General features: G+C 42.5%; 1 protein-coding gene across 1 annotated transcript in view; it reads right to left on the bottom strand.

The window, feature by feature from the left end:
- Positions 1-3,263: 3,263 nt before the first annotated feature.
- Positions 3,264-18,239, bottom strand: part of col4a3 (collagen, type IV, alpha 3) — a 45,428-nt gene continuing 30,452 nt past the window's right edge. Inside the window, exons 35-52 of the mRNA XM_050065275.1 lie at positions 17,511-17,609; positions 17,016-17,105; positions 16,514-16,653; positions 15,948-16,074; positions 15,649-15,729; positions 15,420-15,521; positions 15,241-15,288; positions 14,966-15,151; positions 13,871-14,001; positions 13,179-13,251; positions 12,596-12,667; positions 12,320-12,445; positions 12,097-12,195; positions 10,025-10,237; positions 9,626-9,803; positions 9,403-9,517; positions 7,535-7,707; positions 3,264-4,416 (exon numbers count right to left, since the gene is read on the bottom strand). Coding sequence (XP_049921232.1) covers positions 4,335-4,416; positions 7,535-7,707; positions 9,403-9,517; positions 9,626-9,803; positions 10,025-10,237; positions 12,097-12,195; positions 12,320-12,445; positions 12,596-12,667; positions 13,179-13,251; positions 13,871-14,001; positions 14,966-15,151; positions 15,241-15,288; positions 15,420-15,521; positions 15,649-15,729; positions 15,948-16,074; positions 16,514-16,653; positions 17,016-17,105; positions 17,511-17,609 — 2,135 coding nt within the window. The 3' untranslated portion in view covers positions 3,264-4,334. The remainder of the gene's footprint in view (positions 4,417-7,534; positions 7,708-9,402; positions 9,518-9,625; positions 9,804-10,024; positions 10,238-12,096; positions 12,196-12,319; positions 12,446-12,595; positions 12,668-13,178; positions 13,252-13,870; positions 14,002-14,965; positions 15,152-15,240; positions 15,289-15,419; positions 15,522-15,648; positions 15,730-15,947; positions 16,075-16,513; positions 16,654-17,015; positions 17,106-17,510; positions 17,610-18,239) is intronic.

Raw genomic sequence — 18,239 nt, 5'->3', positions numbered from 1 at the left:
AAAGCAGCAGCATGTGTATACATTCAGTAGGCTATATCTTCAGTAGCTAGCTAGCTAACCCACTTTTCAGGGTTTGATTTTGGTTTTGGAACAGGGAAGAAACGTATATCTTTTTCCAACCTCTCCAGGTAACGAGTATCATTAATACACGACGTGCCCCAGACACAACATTTAGCTCCAAATCCACACCAGCCTGAAGATGAAGGAAATCTGAAACAATTGCATTAGAGTCAATGGAGCACAGCTGTGTTGTTGTTGGACCCTGGTCTGAGCCGCCTGATGCTACGTTATCATTGGCCAGTCTGCGTTCAGAGTCGGGACTTAGCAAAGGGTCAGTTTGAGCTTGAGATGAGCCAGATAGCAGCACAAATGATGGAGCTATCTGCAGCCACGATCCGTTCTTGTGAATTTAATCATCAGTGCGTATGATGTGATTTATTCAGATACATTCTATAGGACACTAAAGTGGGGAATAAGAGTCGTACTGAAATTAAACCTGTCAGTTGTTTGTTGCTGAGATGGAGCGACAAAAAGTGGTTGTTTCTTACTGAGACATCCGTGTGTTTCCTGCCAGGACAGTGCCATGACATGTGGTTGTTTCCCGTCTTCCTGAGCTTTCTACCATTTTTTTCTGCTTAAAGGTTTTTCTTCCTCAATATCGAAACTCTGAGGACAAAAAGTATATATATCTTTTATTATCTGTAAAACATAACTGACTTGACATCATCTTCATCCTCATCTTCATCATCACTTTCTCTGAATGCTTATAAACTGCACATTAGCAGCAGCTTGGTTGCTGTGGTAACACATTAACCGTGAGCAGCCGTTGCTGTGGAGCCGCTGGCATGAACACACACACACACACACACACACACACACACAGGGACATGAAGGGAGAGTGATGACATCACACTTCCCCCTGTGATGCGTACAGTTTTTGTTTCCACACTGAGTCACTGAGTGAAGTCACCAACATGCAGATTACAGGAAAACACTTTAATTTCATTTACGCTCACAACGGTCACATTAAACTGTTGGAAACTGGGAAACTTTATTAAACGTGTGTTTCATTTGGGGAACGTTAATCACAGGCAGAATTTATCAGCTTTGTTTTTTCTTCTAATATTACTGCATATTACAACAGTACAGCTCAGAGCGCCCTGCAGCCAGACACGCAATCATCTGACACAACGTATTCACGATGCTCCGGATGCATCCGAACTCTTTCCTTTTGTTTACACTTTGTTGGTGCGACAAATAAAGTAGTGTTAGTGTAGAGTGTCTCTCCTCTGCAGCTCAACAAGTAAACATAATCAATCCATCAATCATTTATTTGTCACATGGAAATTATACGTAACTGAAGTGAAATGTGAGCACATCAGCTCCTTTAACTCGCGAACTGTGGTTTAGTCCTTTTTCATCTTGTTTCATTGTTGGCTGATGTTTCATAAATGTCCATGTGTCCGGATGGTTCTGAGCCACAGCGATCGGTCGCATTTTAGCCATTTTGAAGCATTTTTCTGTTGTTATAGCGCCACCCAGTTGCCAATTAGAGTTAAATTTCTCCAGTCACCTTGAGGCGTCCTGTTCTACATATCTACCAAGTTTGGTAAAAATCCATATGGCGGTTAGGCCTAGATAAGAAATGAGCTCTCTAGCGCCCCCATTTTGTTTGATGGGGTCAATAATGGAGGGGTCCCCTCAGATTATGTGTGGTCATATGCCTACAAAGTTGCGTGGTGATGGGTGAAACCCTTGAGATGTTATACACCTTTATGTGATGAGCCACGCCCTCCGCAATATTCATTGCCTTATAGAAGCTCAGTTTTAGTAAGTTTTCCAACTTTTGCCAAGAGGGAACTTTAGATATTGCTCCCTAGATTATACGCCAGCATCAGAGGGAAATGCAGCAGGACTACAATGAAAGGTGAGACGGGTGGGAGGGGTCCAACAACCACAAACTGTCACCTGGGAGGTTGGTGTTCACTTCCTGACTGTAAACTTCCTGTTCTTTTTTCCTGAACCCAACCGGCGTAGTGCTTTTATTTTGAAAGAAACTGTATTCAAACTGTACATTTCCTGTGAAAACAGAAGTGTATTTTGAAAACAGACAATGCATGTAACAGGCTGAAGTTGACACGGCGTCCCAGAACATCAACAACCAACACACCCAGGGTACCTTGGACGTCATATGTGGACGTGGAAAGTCCATGACCAAACGTGGACATGTGACGAGGTCGCAGTGAGGATGTGTTGCACTGGGTCATATTTATTTGGATGTAATTATGTGACAGATCTCTCTCATAAAACTGATCGAAACTTTAACCGTGGGTCTGAGAGGGGCTCTCCGGCTCTGCAGGTTGATAATATTTATCCAAAGGGGCCACTGCCATCCACCACCATCCCCCTCACACCACTGGGCCCCGTTCAATAATAACAGCGACCGGTCGGGTATCATGCCAACATGAAAGGAGGGGGTTTTTTTTCATATTTTTCGGCGCTCTGTATTCAACGACTTTGGAGTGAGACCGGGTTGTTGGTTTTGTCTACATTGAGAACCAGGTTGTTGAGCACTGACCATGCTTTTAGCTGCCCCACCTCAGCCCTGTATGCCGATTCATCATTGCTGCCGACGAGTCCCACCTCTCTGGTGTCATCAGCAAACTTGATGATGTGTTTGGTGATAAAGCTAGAAGCTCTGGGGTGAACCTGTGCTCACTGAGATGATGTGTGACTGCCCACCCTGTCCGTCAGGAAGTCAAGGACCCAGTGTCCACGTTCAGGGACCTCAGCTTCTCTACCAGTTGTTGCGTTATGATGGTTGAGCCGAGCTGAAATCAGTGAAGATGATCCTGGCGTTCTTCCCTTCAAGGTGGGACAGAGTGAGGTGGAGTGTGGTGATGATGCAGCCTCTGTGGATCGATCTGCTTTATATGCAAACTGTGGGGGATCTGAGTTTGCTTGGAGGCCCGCCTTTATGTGCGAGTCGCTCAAAACACTTCAGAACTATCGACATCTGACTGTTGTTTAAAATATATATGTAGGGGAGAGTGGGGTGATTTGAGCCAGTTGAAGAGTTGAGCATACCTTGGTTTGGCTCGTTATTGTCATGCCCTCACTTAGAAGTCGCCTAATGTAAAAACTGGCTCTTCTAACCCCGCTCTCCCCTACCTGTCCTTTACCCTGCGCTAAGATGAGTTTTTACAGGATGTAAATCGTTTTAAAAACACAAAATACAACAGGAAGTGACTTCTGTAAAACAACATGTTTTATTAAACTCAACACGAATCATATTCACAAAACAAAAAAAAAAAGTTATCACACTATATCAGTGATATTTAACAATTACAGGATACGAGTATGTACAACAAGAAAGCCTTTTGGATGATGTGACGATGGTCAGACTGTAAACAGGTGTTATCGTTTTTCATGTTTATCATCATTTAGTAAAGAATACAAAGAAAACCTTCGTGCAGAGTCACCAACTACTTTATGACTACGACACCCAGCATGCTTTGCCATGGGAATCTCCCAATCAGAGCGCTCCAGGCTCTGTCGCCATGCGGGGAATAAAAATGTGTTCATCTTGTGATTTTTTAATTTTTTAATTCACTTCAAGTTTTCTTGGAGCTCCATCTGCTGGCTGCTGGAGGAACTGCAGCTTCTTCTTCTGTGGTGTCTCAGAGGAACTGCAGCTCCAGTCACGGAAGTAGTGTTAGTCGTGTTAGTAGTGGTGACATTAGTACTTACAACAGTAGCAGTACATACAGTAATAGTAGCAGTAGTACGATGATGACAGTAGAAAACGTGGCAGTAGTAGTGGCACTTGTGTACACTGACTTTCTTCTACATACTCACAACTGTGAGTCGTACCAGTAGAAGTACTTGCACCAGTAGCAGTAGTCACATAGCTCTAGCAGTACGAGTGCAAACACCAGTAGATGAAGTAGCACTTAGAGGTTGTAACTACCAGTAGATAGTAGCAGTAGTAGTTTTTTTTTTTTACACTCACAACTTTGTCGAATATCAAAACATTCTTGTTTAACTGCTGGAGAAAACACTTGGGGCATGTATGAAGTAACCAAGTACCACTACACTGTAGCAGTGATGCTGATGGCGTTGAGGTGTTGATGTTGCTACTGTTACCTGAAGGATGTGTTAGTATCAGTGTCAGTGACAGCTGAAGCAGTACTTGCAGTAGTAATAGTAGTAGCACACCAGAGGCGTCGTGATGAGTATCATCATCAGGTCTCTGCTGGCGTCAGGAACATCAGTAGTATCAGCGGTGTTAGCAGCAGCAGTATTTACAGCAGTAGTATCAGCAGTGTTGATGTTTACAGTTGCTTCAGACAGACTCGACAGCGGCTGATCAGACTGCCCGGAAACTCTCCTGTGTCAGTCTGAGGCTTCGGTTTACTGCAGGACGAGAGACAGAGACAGACACAAGTTCATTTCATGTCCCAGTTTGGATCCTTAATTTAAATGAAATGTTGCGCTGACACAAACACGAAGAACACAACAGGATAATTTACTTTCTTTGTATTTCATCACATCCCCCCTTTGCTGCACGTCCAACTGACGCTGCCTCCTGCTGGTGCTAAAGAGCACTGCAGCAGGATTATATCAGGATCTGATGAAGCAGGAACACTCAGTGCGTTTCCCTGACGTCAGTGAAAATGGATTTATTGTGTCAGTCGGACTAAAACCAGACTTTTAAAATACATATTAATGTGTTAGTGCGACTGAAATCTTTATGAATTGTGGAGGACTGTTATATTGTTTTTACTTTACTGTCCTGAGTTGCTTAAGATGTAGTCTGTCTACCTGACCTACTTTAACACTGTGACAGTGTCTCTGAGACAAACAAGTCAAGTGACAAATATGAATAAATCTTCATATATCTGACAAAGTTTCAAAGTTTTAACACATTTCCTTCTGCAGGGATCATCCTGATGTTTTGGATCAAAGGTATCCCGATCATACTGAAGAGCTTTGAACAACACAGACTGAAGGTTTGATCCACATCAAAACCAAGACTGGAATATGTTATCTAATCTGATTTACTTAAAACAACCCATTTTCAAGATTTGATCCAATCTGATCAGATGTTTTCTGAACTGCAGGGCCCTGAACTTTATGGTCAAAAATTCTGTTTAGATGTCACGTGTTCTGTTGTATCAGTTTGGTCGTAATAATAATACAGCACTGCAGATTAAACATCTAAATATTGATATGATATGATCATGTGCAGCAGTCCCTCAGTCTTTAGTTCTTCCTGTTATTTCCTTTTTCCCAGTTAAGTGTAGCTGAGTGTCAGCGCTCCCCTCAGATGATTGGAGGGTTATTCAGATCACCTGTTGTTCAGACTGAGTGAAATGACTCCTGAATGAGAATTGAGAGCAGCTTGGTGTATTTCTCCTCTGGACCAATCAGGAGGTGGCGACGCCCTTTCTTTGGAGTTTAAGTGAGGTGATGAAGCTCACATTCAGGACAGTCTGATCCGTCCTCAAACAAATGCCGACCTCATGTTAGCAGATTTAATCAGCCGTGAAGAAACTCTGACCTCTCGGCCCTTTGAGAAGTCTTCGCTGTTTATTGTTGTTCTGTTTGAGGGGATTTTAAGAAGAAACTTCTGAATATTAAAGAACACCTGTCCTAGTTACCTGTATGAAGGCACATTTTAGTTTAAGGTTTGCTTACCTAACGATCACCCAACAGAGAGAGATTTGTTTCTCCCAATAATGCTTTATAGATTGTGTTGTTCTGAACTGGTTCTTAGGCTTAGTCCGATCAGCTGAGACAAAGAGGCCAACAAAATAACAGAAATCTTATCAAACCAAAACCACATTTCTCCCTCAGAGCACAATACTGATGCAGTGTCGACAGATTGGTTCTAACTGAAATGATACAACTCCAGACAATTTCAAAACTGATGGAGTTGGTGTGCACCTGAACATCATGATAAAAGTGCTGTGTAATCGAACACTGAGACAAAGTTGTTTCTTATTTGAACATGTTCATGAATTTGTTGTGTACCTGACCATCAGGGTTTTGCCAGCAGCTGATTGGATAGTTGGACACGAAAACATTTCCAGCCAACTACGTTATGTCAGTGTCACTTTTAAAAGATTTTAGTCATCGGACATCTGGATCTTGAGTTATCAGAGAAACAAGCTGAACAAGGGTTACTGCCATCTCGGCTCAAATAACATATGACATTCCTCTATTCTTGGACCCTCACAGTGGGTAAAGAAAAACTTCCCAAACAAAAATCCTTTCATCCTGGAGAAAAAAACAAAGCGTGTTGAAGAGACACTGATTTTTAACACCAAACTGCTTTGTTCAGTGTTTTTGATTTTAATCAGCTGGTGTGTTGGTTTTGGATATAAAAACCTCCTGAACAATGAACAGTGAAGGAAACAAGCTGAGCTAATGCTAGCGGCGGCTCAGCTAGCAGCTCCTCCTGTCTGGTCACCGAAGAGCACCAGAGACCCATTTTTAATGTGAAACTACTTTATTGTTTTTATGGTTTTAAAAATCAGAGACCTCTTTCGATAATTTGGCTCCCACTTATTGTTTTACCGTCCTGTACATGAAGACATAAGGAATGTACCTTTCACTAAGATGACCTCTATTTATGTTGATTTCTTGTGGTTGGATGATCATGAAAAATTTGAGTTTCTTCAAGAAGGGGAACCTTTTCTGTGGCTGATTTATGTTTTTTTCACCAAGCCTGGCATAGAGGGAGCATTCTGTTTGAGGACTGAGCAGTGAAATGACAGTTACTTTGGATTTGTTACTGCAACGCCATTGTAATCATGTCCTGTAAACCCCTGTAAACTGCATGATCTCTTTTGATTTTTGCTGTTACCATTGTTATCTATATTTGATTTTATTGTGCAGCATTTTGGCTAACTCTGGTTGTTTTTGAAGGAACATGCTTCATAAATAAACTTGATTTGATTTGTGCATTTTAGCCTCCCAAATCAGCCCATGGATTTTTTTCCACCTGTCATGCTCTCAGAAGTGGAGAGCTTCTTTTTTTTTTCTTTCAACTAAATGAGGTACAGCGCTTCAAGGTTTGATAGACATTTCACAAATCAGACATCCTAACCGGAAAGCCTTTGATTCAAAGGTACAAACTGTACATAAGAATCACCTTGAACGGTTTGGAAGTGCACTCAGAATGATTCATGCACTGCCTTCTCTATAATTCAGCCTAATCTATGAAAAGTTGAAGTTAAGAAAACACTCACACTGATGTCTCACTTACAGTTTGTAAGGAGGGATGTGATGGCTTCCATAGTTTCAACAGCTATGTTCATATTACTCATATTAAAGTATTTTCATCCAGCTGAACATTGTACGCACTTGTGGAGACTCTGCTGCACATTGTGATGCTGGTATTGTGTACATGAATATGCCGACGACACTGTTGTGTACATGAAGCTGTTTGTCCCTGAACATGTTAATAAAATCTGTGCCTACCTGAATGTGTCGTGTACATGAACAAGTCCTTAAAGGTGTGTCATACCTGAACATGTCACTGGGGTTGAGAGCGGCCAGCCAGTAGCTGTAGGAGTCGGTGTAGTAGTTGCAGGTTCCTCTGCCATGACACTCGATGAAGGGAATCTTCCTAAAGTTTTCCAGACAAGATCCAGGGGAGACCAGAGGCTGACCCGACCCCTCCGCCCCCACACCTGTTTCCTGCAGAGTGACAGCAGCAACAGCAAGGGTCAAATGTCAAAGTAACCTCTGTTCTAGATCAGACCTCAAGAGACAGTGGCTGGTTGTACCAAACACCTTAGATTAAGATTTTTTCTAAAGTCTGAATTAATGTTTCCTTAAAATAAAATTGAAAAAACACCCTTAATTCTTCTCCTCCGTTTCCTTTGAGTGTTCACTTAAGCATTTTGATTTACTCCTTCTTTTGGTCTTGGAATCCCTTAAAGTTAAACTGTTGCACAAAGGACCTGAACAACCAAAGTAAGGAAAAAAACTTCAGGTACCTCGGACCCTTTCTTAACATGGCCAAGTTTATGGCGATAAATGGACTAATTTTTTTGGACCTTCTCACCAGACTTGTTGAATTTATTTTTGTTGCAATTTCCTCTCACGTTCGTTGTTTTGTTTGCTGTTATTTGCGAAACCAATTTACTTTTTAGTGTGTACTTAATTTTATTATATTTGTCCAGAAGTAAAACATTTTCCTGAACAACTTTATTTTCTTGTCTTTTTTTCTCTGCTATTTCTTTATTATATACGGACCTACTTTGTGAGATAACAGCTATCACAGGCTTGAGTGCAAGCAAACAGTCTTCATGAAAATCATGGCATTTTACAGTTGCAAAATCTCTTAAAACAGTAAATAACATCTGTTCAACATCCTTAAATAAGTCCCTCAATTAAAGTGAAATTCAGCCGTAAGTGTAATACTTTAGGAGAAAACTTTAAGTGTTTTAAACAACTGACCACAGATGGTCACATTTCAGGCTGTGTGTTTTATGAAGATTTTGGGAGGTTATGGTCTTAAATTTAGTGTTGTGCCTTAATTTCAACTTGTATCGTTATGATTTTATCCTATTTGACCTTTGTGTAAAATTTTGTCATAAATAGCGTATGAATTCTTAAGGTGATGGCAAAAAAACACATTTCGTGAGGTCACACTGTCCTTTGACCACTAAAATCCAATCAGTTCATCCTTGAGTTGAACTTGAAGTTTGTGCCAAGTTTGAAGAAATTCCCTCAATGTGTTCTTGAGGTATTGCGTTTATGATCATGGGACAGATGCAGGGTCACTGTGACCTTCACCTCTGACCTTTAAACACCAAATTCTAATCGAGTGTCCAAGTGTTTTTGCCAAATTTGAAGAAATTGACTCAAGGTGTTCTCAACACCTCATTCACGAGAATAGGATGAGAGTAAGGTCACAGTGACCTTTGACCTTCGAAATCTAATCAGTTCATCCTTGAGCACAAGTGGACGTTTGTGCCAAATTAGGGAAAAATCCCCTAAGGCTTTCCTAAGATATGACTTTCATGAGAATGCAATGGATGAGGTCACACTCATCTTTAACGAGCAAATTCTATTCAGTTCATCCTTCTGTCCAAGTGGACGTTTGTGCTAAATTTGAGGAAATTCCCACAGGTCATTCTTTAGATATCCTGTTCACAATCATGAGAAGATGCAAAGTCACAGTGACCTTGATCTCTAACCTTTGATCACCATATTCTTATCAGTAAATCGTTGAGTCCAAGTCGACGTTTGTGCCAAATTTGAGGAAATTCCCTAAGGGCCTTCTTAAGATATAAAGAACACACACACTGACAGACAACCTGAAAACATAATGTCGCCGACGTGGAGTCATGACAAAAGCAGCCCAACCCGACAATACAAGCTCACCATCACAAAGGAGTACCCGGACCAGAGCGGGTCCCAGCCTGAGGGACACTCTGGGATGATACTGGTCTGACTGTGGACGGCGATCACGTTGGCTCTGGCCTCACAAACTGTACACCTTGGACACAGGAAACACATCGTTACAAACATGTTGATCGTACAAATTCAGCTTTAGGTTCGCTTTAGTGTGTGTGTGTGTGTGTGTGTGTGTGTGTGTGTGTTTTACCGGCTGATGTAATTCTTCAGTAAATCTCCGGAGATTAATGGCATGCTGGCCGGCAGTAGTTCATCAGTGGACAGCCAATAGGAGTAGTCATTGCGTGAGGCATAGCGACAGGTGCTGTCAGTGCTACAGAACAGGAAGGGCATGGTGGTAAAACGAGGCAGACAACTACCTAACGTACCTGAAGAGACAGAGAGAGACAAAGAAATGTGTTTCATTTCACTTTGACAGCAGAGTGTGTTTTGTGACATCAGGCGTCTTTTTAAAGGTGAAGAATCTGAACATGTTTATTACACTTCACCAGAAATCTGTTTACTGGCTGGATCTTTACTCAAGTAAAGTACAAGTACCTTGAAACTGTACATCAGTGCAGTACTTGAGTAAATGTACGTCTCACGTTACCCAGGTCTTGTCCATGAGCTCGGTTGTTCCCGTTGATAAACAGCAGTGAGTATCCACTGTACATCTGAGTAGATCCTGCAGGGCACTCTGGGATAAATAGTTCCTGGCTGTGTCTGGTGAACAGGAAGCCGTCGTTCTCTGGTGCGAAACTGCAGGTGCCCGATTGACCCCGAATACCTTTAGCGCCAGGCTGACCTCGTGAACCTGCGACACCTGTCAACACGGAGTCACTTCTGGATGAAAAAGATCACCAGCAGTGTAAAGCTGAAGGAGGTGATTCTCAGATCGATGAGCGCAGTGATCGACTCGGAGCTTTTAAAGGTTAAATTTGGTATTTTTCAACTCAGAATTGGTCCTGAACTGAGATCGCTGCAGCCGGCAGCAGTGAAACAAGCTGCAGCATAACCACTCTGGACACGTTCACACTGTCAGTGTACCTTCACAAAAGTGTTTGTTTTTGCCACTGACAGGCTGAGATTGTTAAAGTGTCTTACTTTTTAAAAAAAAGGTCTGTCTCTGTAGGGATCATTTCCATAATGTTGTCAGATCATTTTGGTTTAACCAGAAACAGCCCCAAATTCACCATCATCAAACCCGCTGGACTCCGTTTAAATTAACTTATTTTATCATCATAAAACACACTTCATTCAAAATGTAGAGAAGCAAAATGAAACTCCCAAAAACCGTCTTTGTCTTTCTATTGTTCCAGCAATCACCAACTCTGGTTTGGTTGAAATTAACCCTTAAATCACCCAGTTAGATGTAAAAATATCAAACAGCAAACCTCACGGCAGAAAAATTAAGCCAGTGCAGGGGTGCCAAAAACTGCAGTTCATCAAATGTCCACTTGGGGCTGGCTACAAAACAGAGTCAGTTCCCACAGAGTGCTCCAGGGATGACGTTTTTCTGTAGGCTGATGCGGGGGTTAGCATCACCCTGGTTCCCTCGTCATAAAACCTACAGGATTTTTCCATTGGGTTTTGGATTATTGCAGAAAATAAACTCTGTGGCAAACAAACGTTTATGATACTTACATGTTTTGTTCAGGGAAGGAATCTTCACCAATGAACACAACTTTTATGATTTTTTAAGCATAAATACAATCACCAAAAGTAAAAAAAAAAAAAAAAAAAGCTAATGTTACGCTATAAACAATCACACCAGTGTCGCATGACCTATCAACACCATCATAACAAGAGTGTAAAGACGTGTTCAATGTGATAACATTCTGTAGTCTCATTTAGGTACTTTTTTAAGACACATACACGCTTCAGAATTCACAGTGGGGTATTTACTGATGCATTTTATGTTGTAGAACAAAACATAAAAGTCTTAGTCTAGCAGAAGAAATAAGTTCCCATGTACCTGCATGGCATTTTTTTTGTACCCTTGTTTTTTAGGACCCTAATGGTGTGTAGTTAAGAGTGTTTCTTGTTGCCAAGGTCAACTCATGGCCCATGGGGTTCATTTGGCAGCCATCTTGAATTGATGTCCACACTCCTATAGAAAGCACAAGTTGACAAGTCTTCTCACACTGAAAATCTCTCACCAGACAAAATGAATGTGAGGCACCTGTCCAGCTCCTCAGTGAACAGTTTATCTGCTGCCTGAGGAGTTCATCTGCTGCAGGAATTTTCTAAAGCACCAAGACAAAAACAAAAACAAACAAAAAAGGATCTTACTCTTTAACACAAAGGTCTACCTCTGTAGGGATCCTTTCCATAATGTTGTCAGACACTTAGAATAAAAATCTGAGCCTGTCAGTGACAAAACAAACACTTTTAGAGGACGTACTCTGATGGTTACATTGCAGCCTGTTCGTCGCCCTCAGCACTGGACCAGTTTCAAAAACTGTTGTTGCTATTTGTCATTCAGACACAAAAACATGGAAAATATGGTCTAGGTTGAAAAATACCAAACTAATCCTTTAATAGAAACTTCGCGATGCTGCTGTGTCTCCATCGAAGTCCAGTAAATTTTATAAAGTATCAAATGTATTTATTTTGGTTCTTTGAGTACTACTACTTCAAAGGTTCTTCGAAGACTGTTTAAAAGATGATCAGAGTTCTTACCTTTAAATCCGGGGAATCCTCGGTCTCCCTGTTCCCCTTTCAGTCCAGGACGACCACCTTGTCCCCTTCTCCCAGCCCTCCCTCTGATGCCCTTAAAACCTACAACCATAAAACACAACACTGCTTCTAAAACCCCATTCATTGAGTTGGTACCTAAAAGTGCATTTAACCAGCTCACACCTGAAGCCTGAGGACTGAGACTGAAATATTACTCCAGACTCACCTGGACCTCCAGGTTTCCCTTGGGCTCCTGGGGGTCCTTTTTCTCCTGGTGGTCCCAAACCTCCAGGTAGGCCTTTGTCTCCTGGCAACAGCACCACCTCCCTGGATACATCCTGCCCCCTCGGGCCTGCAGAGGGAAGCATTCAGTACTACATTCAGTATTTCTACCAGCATGCAGTATTCAGTACAGGGCAGTACGATCAGCAGAGGCAGCGCATTATGGTATTAGTATGACTCAGGTGTGTGGCTGCTGACAGTTTGCTGTCCACTGTATTACCTCTCCTCCCAGGTGGTCCTGGAGGTCCTCGTAAGCCACTGCTACCTGATGGTCCCTGGTCCCCTTTCACACCTGAAACACACACGAGGAGCCAAAAGCCTGGTTCAGACCAAAGAATCATAACGAGATAAAACCATTTTAGAACGTTGCGGTCTGAGCTCGACTCAATCCGGCTGATGGTGTCACCTGACACTCAGCTGGTCAAATCACCAGCGGCTGGTTTTAAAGCATGTCACCTGTTTCAACAGCCAATCAGCTTGTAGTGAAGTCCCCTGGTCAAGTCACACAGAGAGTTGTTGACTGATGATACACCGTCTCATCTAGTTAACGTGGTGTGAACTGGCAGGTTTTTAAATCACTGAAGAACAGTGCATTGCCAAGTAGTTACCTGCTTCAACTCATCTTGTCACGAATCTTTGTTCTGAACTGATTAAAACACAAAGATTAACCTTCAGACAAACTGGTATCAGATTTACACCCTAAGATCGAAGTGTATAGAAGGACGCTGATGTGGTTGGCAGACAGTACTCTTTGTTTGTAGTTGTACTGGTCAGTATGCTACTTATCTGGCTGCAGTTCTTACCAACAGGTCCTGTAACACCAGTCTCTCCCATCTGGCCTTTGAGTCCTCGAGGGCCTGGTGGTCTGTCTTCACCCTGTCAACAACCACAATGACGGCATTAGAAACACTCACAGGTGTGTTTTCAGTTAGGATTCAATCAGACACAAATTTGATTCTATTTTCTGCTCAAAATATTATTTGACACTTCCAATATTCCTGTCAAAGAATATTTAGTCAATACTTCAAGATTACTGACTAGGTGTTCCAGTTTAAGGTCTAATGTTGTGTTCACACCGGGCAAGAATAAAATGTGAGTAAATTACATATAAAGTCAATGTGAAGACACAAATTGATTCCCTCCGGGCAGCGCAATGGACGTGAGGTGAATGATGCGAAATACATGATTTAAGAGGCGAAAATGAAGCAAGTAGTCAATTTCACAACATACGCTTATTCGTGAGAGTTGAAAAATCTGAACTTAAGCGATCAATTCACACTGTGACAGCGATCAGCATTGAGATCCTCCGAGGATGTATAATGCAGAGGAGTAATTCTAGCATATGAAGAGAGTCAACATAAAATATTCTAGCATTCAAACTCGCTCGAGTAACATGACGTGAAAACTTGCATCGCATTTGGTGCAAACACAACATAAGATAAATTGGATACTTAGTGTATATCTGTGGTATGATATAACTATGGGATATACTGACCGGCTCGCCTTGAGGACCAGGGTCACCAGGGTAACCAGTTGGTCCTGGGTTACCTGTTGCTCCTTTATTTCCTTTATCTCCCTTAAAACCGGGACCTGGAGGACCAGGCGGACCCCGAAAGCCTTGTGGACCTACAGAGAGAGTGACCTGATTATTTACACATGAGTTCTTTCACCACAGTTTCATTTCACTGAAGTTGGTTTGTCCTGTTCTTTTATCTGTCTTTCTATGCAGATGACATTGATTTATGATTAACTGTTATCCTGGCACACGACAGAACAAAGAGGCAACAGTAAAAGTGTTTTCTCGTGGTCCAACTGCAGCTAAACTGCAGGTGTGCATAAGACCTCAGAGTCTACAACCAGGCTAACAGCTCTGTGAGGCTGTACACGGACACTGCAGTGCCTTAAAAGTAAATATTAACATCAGTGTAGAGCTGAGGCTGATACGAATGTCAGTAGCTTTGAAAGTATTCGGCCATAAACTAGGTTCTAAAGTACACCCTGCAATATCCCAAATTAGGCCTTATGCCAAATGTAGTGTATTCTATTAAAGTACATGGGATACGCCGATGTTATTTAGCTTTCAGTAGCATTCTGTGGACTTGTATACACTGCATGCAGGATATGCATCTCAGTTGGGGTTTTTATCGCAGTTTGCAACAAATGGCCTCTCGCCTGTTTACAGTCACCTCTGTGGGTTGTAAACCGCACCAACTCGCCAACAATTTGAGGGTTGGGGCAGAGATGCATGGATCTTCAGATATATTTGGATATTTGCAAACATCCCAACACTGACCATTGCGAGAAAGTAGTTAAAGGAACTGAGAGATGGAGGCTGTGTTTGCATGGTTAAACAAGTCCATCACCAAAAAAATATCTACTTTGATGAAAATAAGCATAATGGCACACAGCAATAAACAACATGTTAGGGCACGTTCATTAGAGTATGCACGGCTGCATGTACATGGGAATTTTATTGGAATATCTATTTTCATTTGCCATGTCAGCAGCTTAGTGGGAATATTGTTTTTTTTGGAATAAGGGCAAAAAGGTGAATATTTTCCATGTAAATTTAGTCACTGTGTTTCATCACCTTTCGATCCGCGTACTCCCATGAGTCCGTTTTCTCCTTTGCTTCCTTCAGTGCAGACTCCCTCCCTGCCGGGACAACCAGGAGGACCAGGAGGTCCAGGAGGACCAGGACAACCTGGGTTTCCTGTAGAACCATAGGGACCAGGTGGACCACAGACACCAGGAAGACCCTTTTCTCCAGTGCACCCTAAGGACATCAGAGGAGGCGGAGAGTGTTTTATTTCATCGTCTTTAGTTCTGCCTGAACTAAACTCATAATCGTACCTGAGGACTCACCTGGTGGACCCTTCTTCCCCTCTGGGCCTTGCAGTCCGATTCCAGGATCTGGGAGGAAGAAAAGCAAGACCACCAGCAGGCTTGGTTATGAGCTGAATCTGAAACCTAAACTGTTCACAACAATACACTTGTATCCAATCAGAATAAAGGTGGTAGCTTCAGTCTCTTCGGTCTCCTACCTCCCATAGCTCCTTTCTCTCCGGGAGGTCCTGGTATCCCGTCCTGTCCCTGGTTTCCTCTGGGACCTGCTGGACCAGGATCTCCAGGAGCCCCCTTGTTACCTAAAAAAAGTAAAGATGTAATTGACTTATTGGGAGGACAGATATCAGCCTATTTTTATAACTTAATGTTAACAGATGCACTGTACTGTAGTACTGCTGCGTGATGAAATAAGACTGGTTTATGCACCTGTGAGGCCGGTGGGTCCTTGAGGGCCATTTTTCCCTGGAGGACCATCACAACCTTTTTCACCAGGAATCCCAGGAGGTCCTGAGATAGACAGACAGACAGACAGACAGACAGGTCAACAGTAGCTTTCATTTAGCTCTAGAATCTGCCGCTTCCCTCGGCTTTATGGAGCTTTAAAGTGACTTTCAACATTGTTTATCTGTCTGGCCCATTATGTAAGCTGTAAAAAGTCATTATACACGACCGCCACAGTAGTGCAAACTACAGATATATGATGTATAAACTGTAATGAATCACACCTCTGCATCCCAGGGGTCCAGAGAGTCCTTTGGGGCCACAGGGGCCACATTCTCCTGTAGCACCCAAATTTCCACCGTCTCCCGGTGCCCCCCTTGCACCTGGTGATCCTGAACATCCTGGATTCCCCTGAGAGAAGGACCAAGGAGGACAAGACACTTTATTGTTGTTTCAAATGAAATGTGTAAGGAGCTTTTAAATATATAATTAAAAAAGATTCAGGTTCTAAATACATAAATATCTAAAATGTCTTTAAATGAAAAAACATAACATGAAACAGAAACAACCATAAACAAAGAGACAGTGGGCCTTTAGCAATATAAAGCAGATCATCATCTGCATACAAGGATATCAGGTTAGATCAACTTAAAATTAATATATTACAAGATATCCCACAAATATTGACACTCCACAAAATCACGTGCCTTTTCTGCAACTAATTATACCAGCTGGTTTCACAGCAATACCACCAGCACAAATTTAAAACAATATATCTGATATCTCTGACTGATACCTTTTTGTAGATAGACAGCGCCGTTATTTGTCAAACTCTGTATTTGTGTGATACCTTCTCTCCTGGAACTCCTTTTGACCCTGGTCCAGGTGGACTTTGTTCTCCTTTAGCACCTTTAGGTCCTCCTTGTCCAGGTATTCCATCTGATCCAGGCTCCCCACAAGGCCCTGAACAACCTTTCTCTCCTTTAACACCTGGACAGAAAACGCCAGGAGTTCATAGAAAAGTAGAGACGCAGATCACCCCAGAGTGAAATTTGTCTTCGTAAGGTCTAAAGAGTTGATGCTGATATTTTAGAAGAATACAGTCTGTTTCAGACAGCTACAGATGTTCTTTCTAAGCGTTTGTTTTGCTAAAGACATTTAAATATATAATGTTTTAACAAAGGACTTTTCAAAGGTTAGACTCTCAAGCAGGTAATTCAATATCAACTCATTACAGCTGATCAACAACCCAATCAGTCCCTGCAGATACAGGTCATTATCAATAAAATCCTCAAATATTTGTCTTTTAAAAATGTTGATGCTGACACATTTTGTGTTCAGGGGAACGTTACCTGGCTTCCCCATCTCTCCTTGGTTACCGGTGACTCCACAGGAACCAGGAGGACCTGTGTCTCCATCTCTGCCGGGGTCTCCAGGAATTCCTGATAGACACACACATTTATTAACTGTCAAATTATGGTTTGATAGTCATGCAAACCGGGAGGAGACCTCGGGGCCGCCCCAGGACATGCTGGAGGGACTACATCACCCAGCTGGCCTGGGAACGCCTCGGGGTTCCCGCGGAAGAGCTGGCGGAAGTGGCTGGGGAGAGGACTGTCTGGGCTTCTTTGCTGAGGCTGCTGCCCCCGCGACCCGGACCCGGATAAGCAGAGGACGATGAGTACGAGTACGAGAACGACGAGTAGTCATGCAAATAAGACTTTGTCACTCAGGGTTTTTACTTTTAGTTTGACCGTCACATAACTCACTTTGAAGTTTTCAGTGGACCTCAGGAGGAGCAGATACAACAGTACGGGCAAACAGTACTTGCAGTTAGTTGTGTTCACCTTGCGGCCCGCTATCTCCAGGTTTCCCATTGCTGCCATCAACTCCCAGTGGCCCTGGGGGGCCTTTCTCTCCTTTAGTACCAGTGAGACCTCTGGGCCCTGAGGGTGAGACAGGAAGAAGACAGACAGATCACAGAAAGGTAAAACCAACGTGTTCTCATCGGACTTCATCAAATTTGACGCACTAGGTATCCTCCTGCATCTGTTGTTGATGTTCCAGGATGGTGTGTCAATTCACAACTGTGACATGCACTGTGTCTTTTCAAAATACACTTCCAAGTTCCAAATGTACAGTTTCTGCTTGCTATATGCATACAGTTTTACACCTTGTTTTTAAGTCTATTCCCTTGTGCATCACAGCACACTGTTAGGTTTAGAAAAACACATTCACATGGTTCAATATTTAGCGGGCTCCCAGATGAAAGTCCAGGTTTTGCTGGACCAAACCACCTCCCCTCCAACCCACCCTGTAAGAACTTTGCAGCACTTGACATTACATAGCTGTCGGCTGCAATACAAACTGACACTGCTCAGTGGCATATCAAGTTGCTGTTAAAGGTGCATCTTTGCGTTGTGTCTGACACCGAAATCACTGACAAAGTGGCGGTATTTAATGAGCTGGGAATGAGAACGAGCTAGAGGAACAACACACCTGGGGCCGTATTCACAAGCATTCTGAGAGTACTCTAAGAGACCTCCTAACTCAGACTAAAAACTTTTAGTAAGGAG

This window comes from Epinephelus moara, chromosome 2 (assembly GCF_006386435.1).
Source record: "Epinephelus moara isolate mb chromosome 2, YSFRI_EMoa_1.0, whole genome shotgun sequence".
Classification (NCBI taxonomy): domain Eukaryota; kingdom Metazoa; phylum Chordata; class Actinopteri; order Perciformes; family Serranidae; genus Epinephelus; species Epinephelus moara.
Note: the sequence above shows the minus strand (reverse complement) of the source record. Positions and strands in the feature narration are given on the sequence as shown.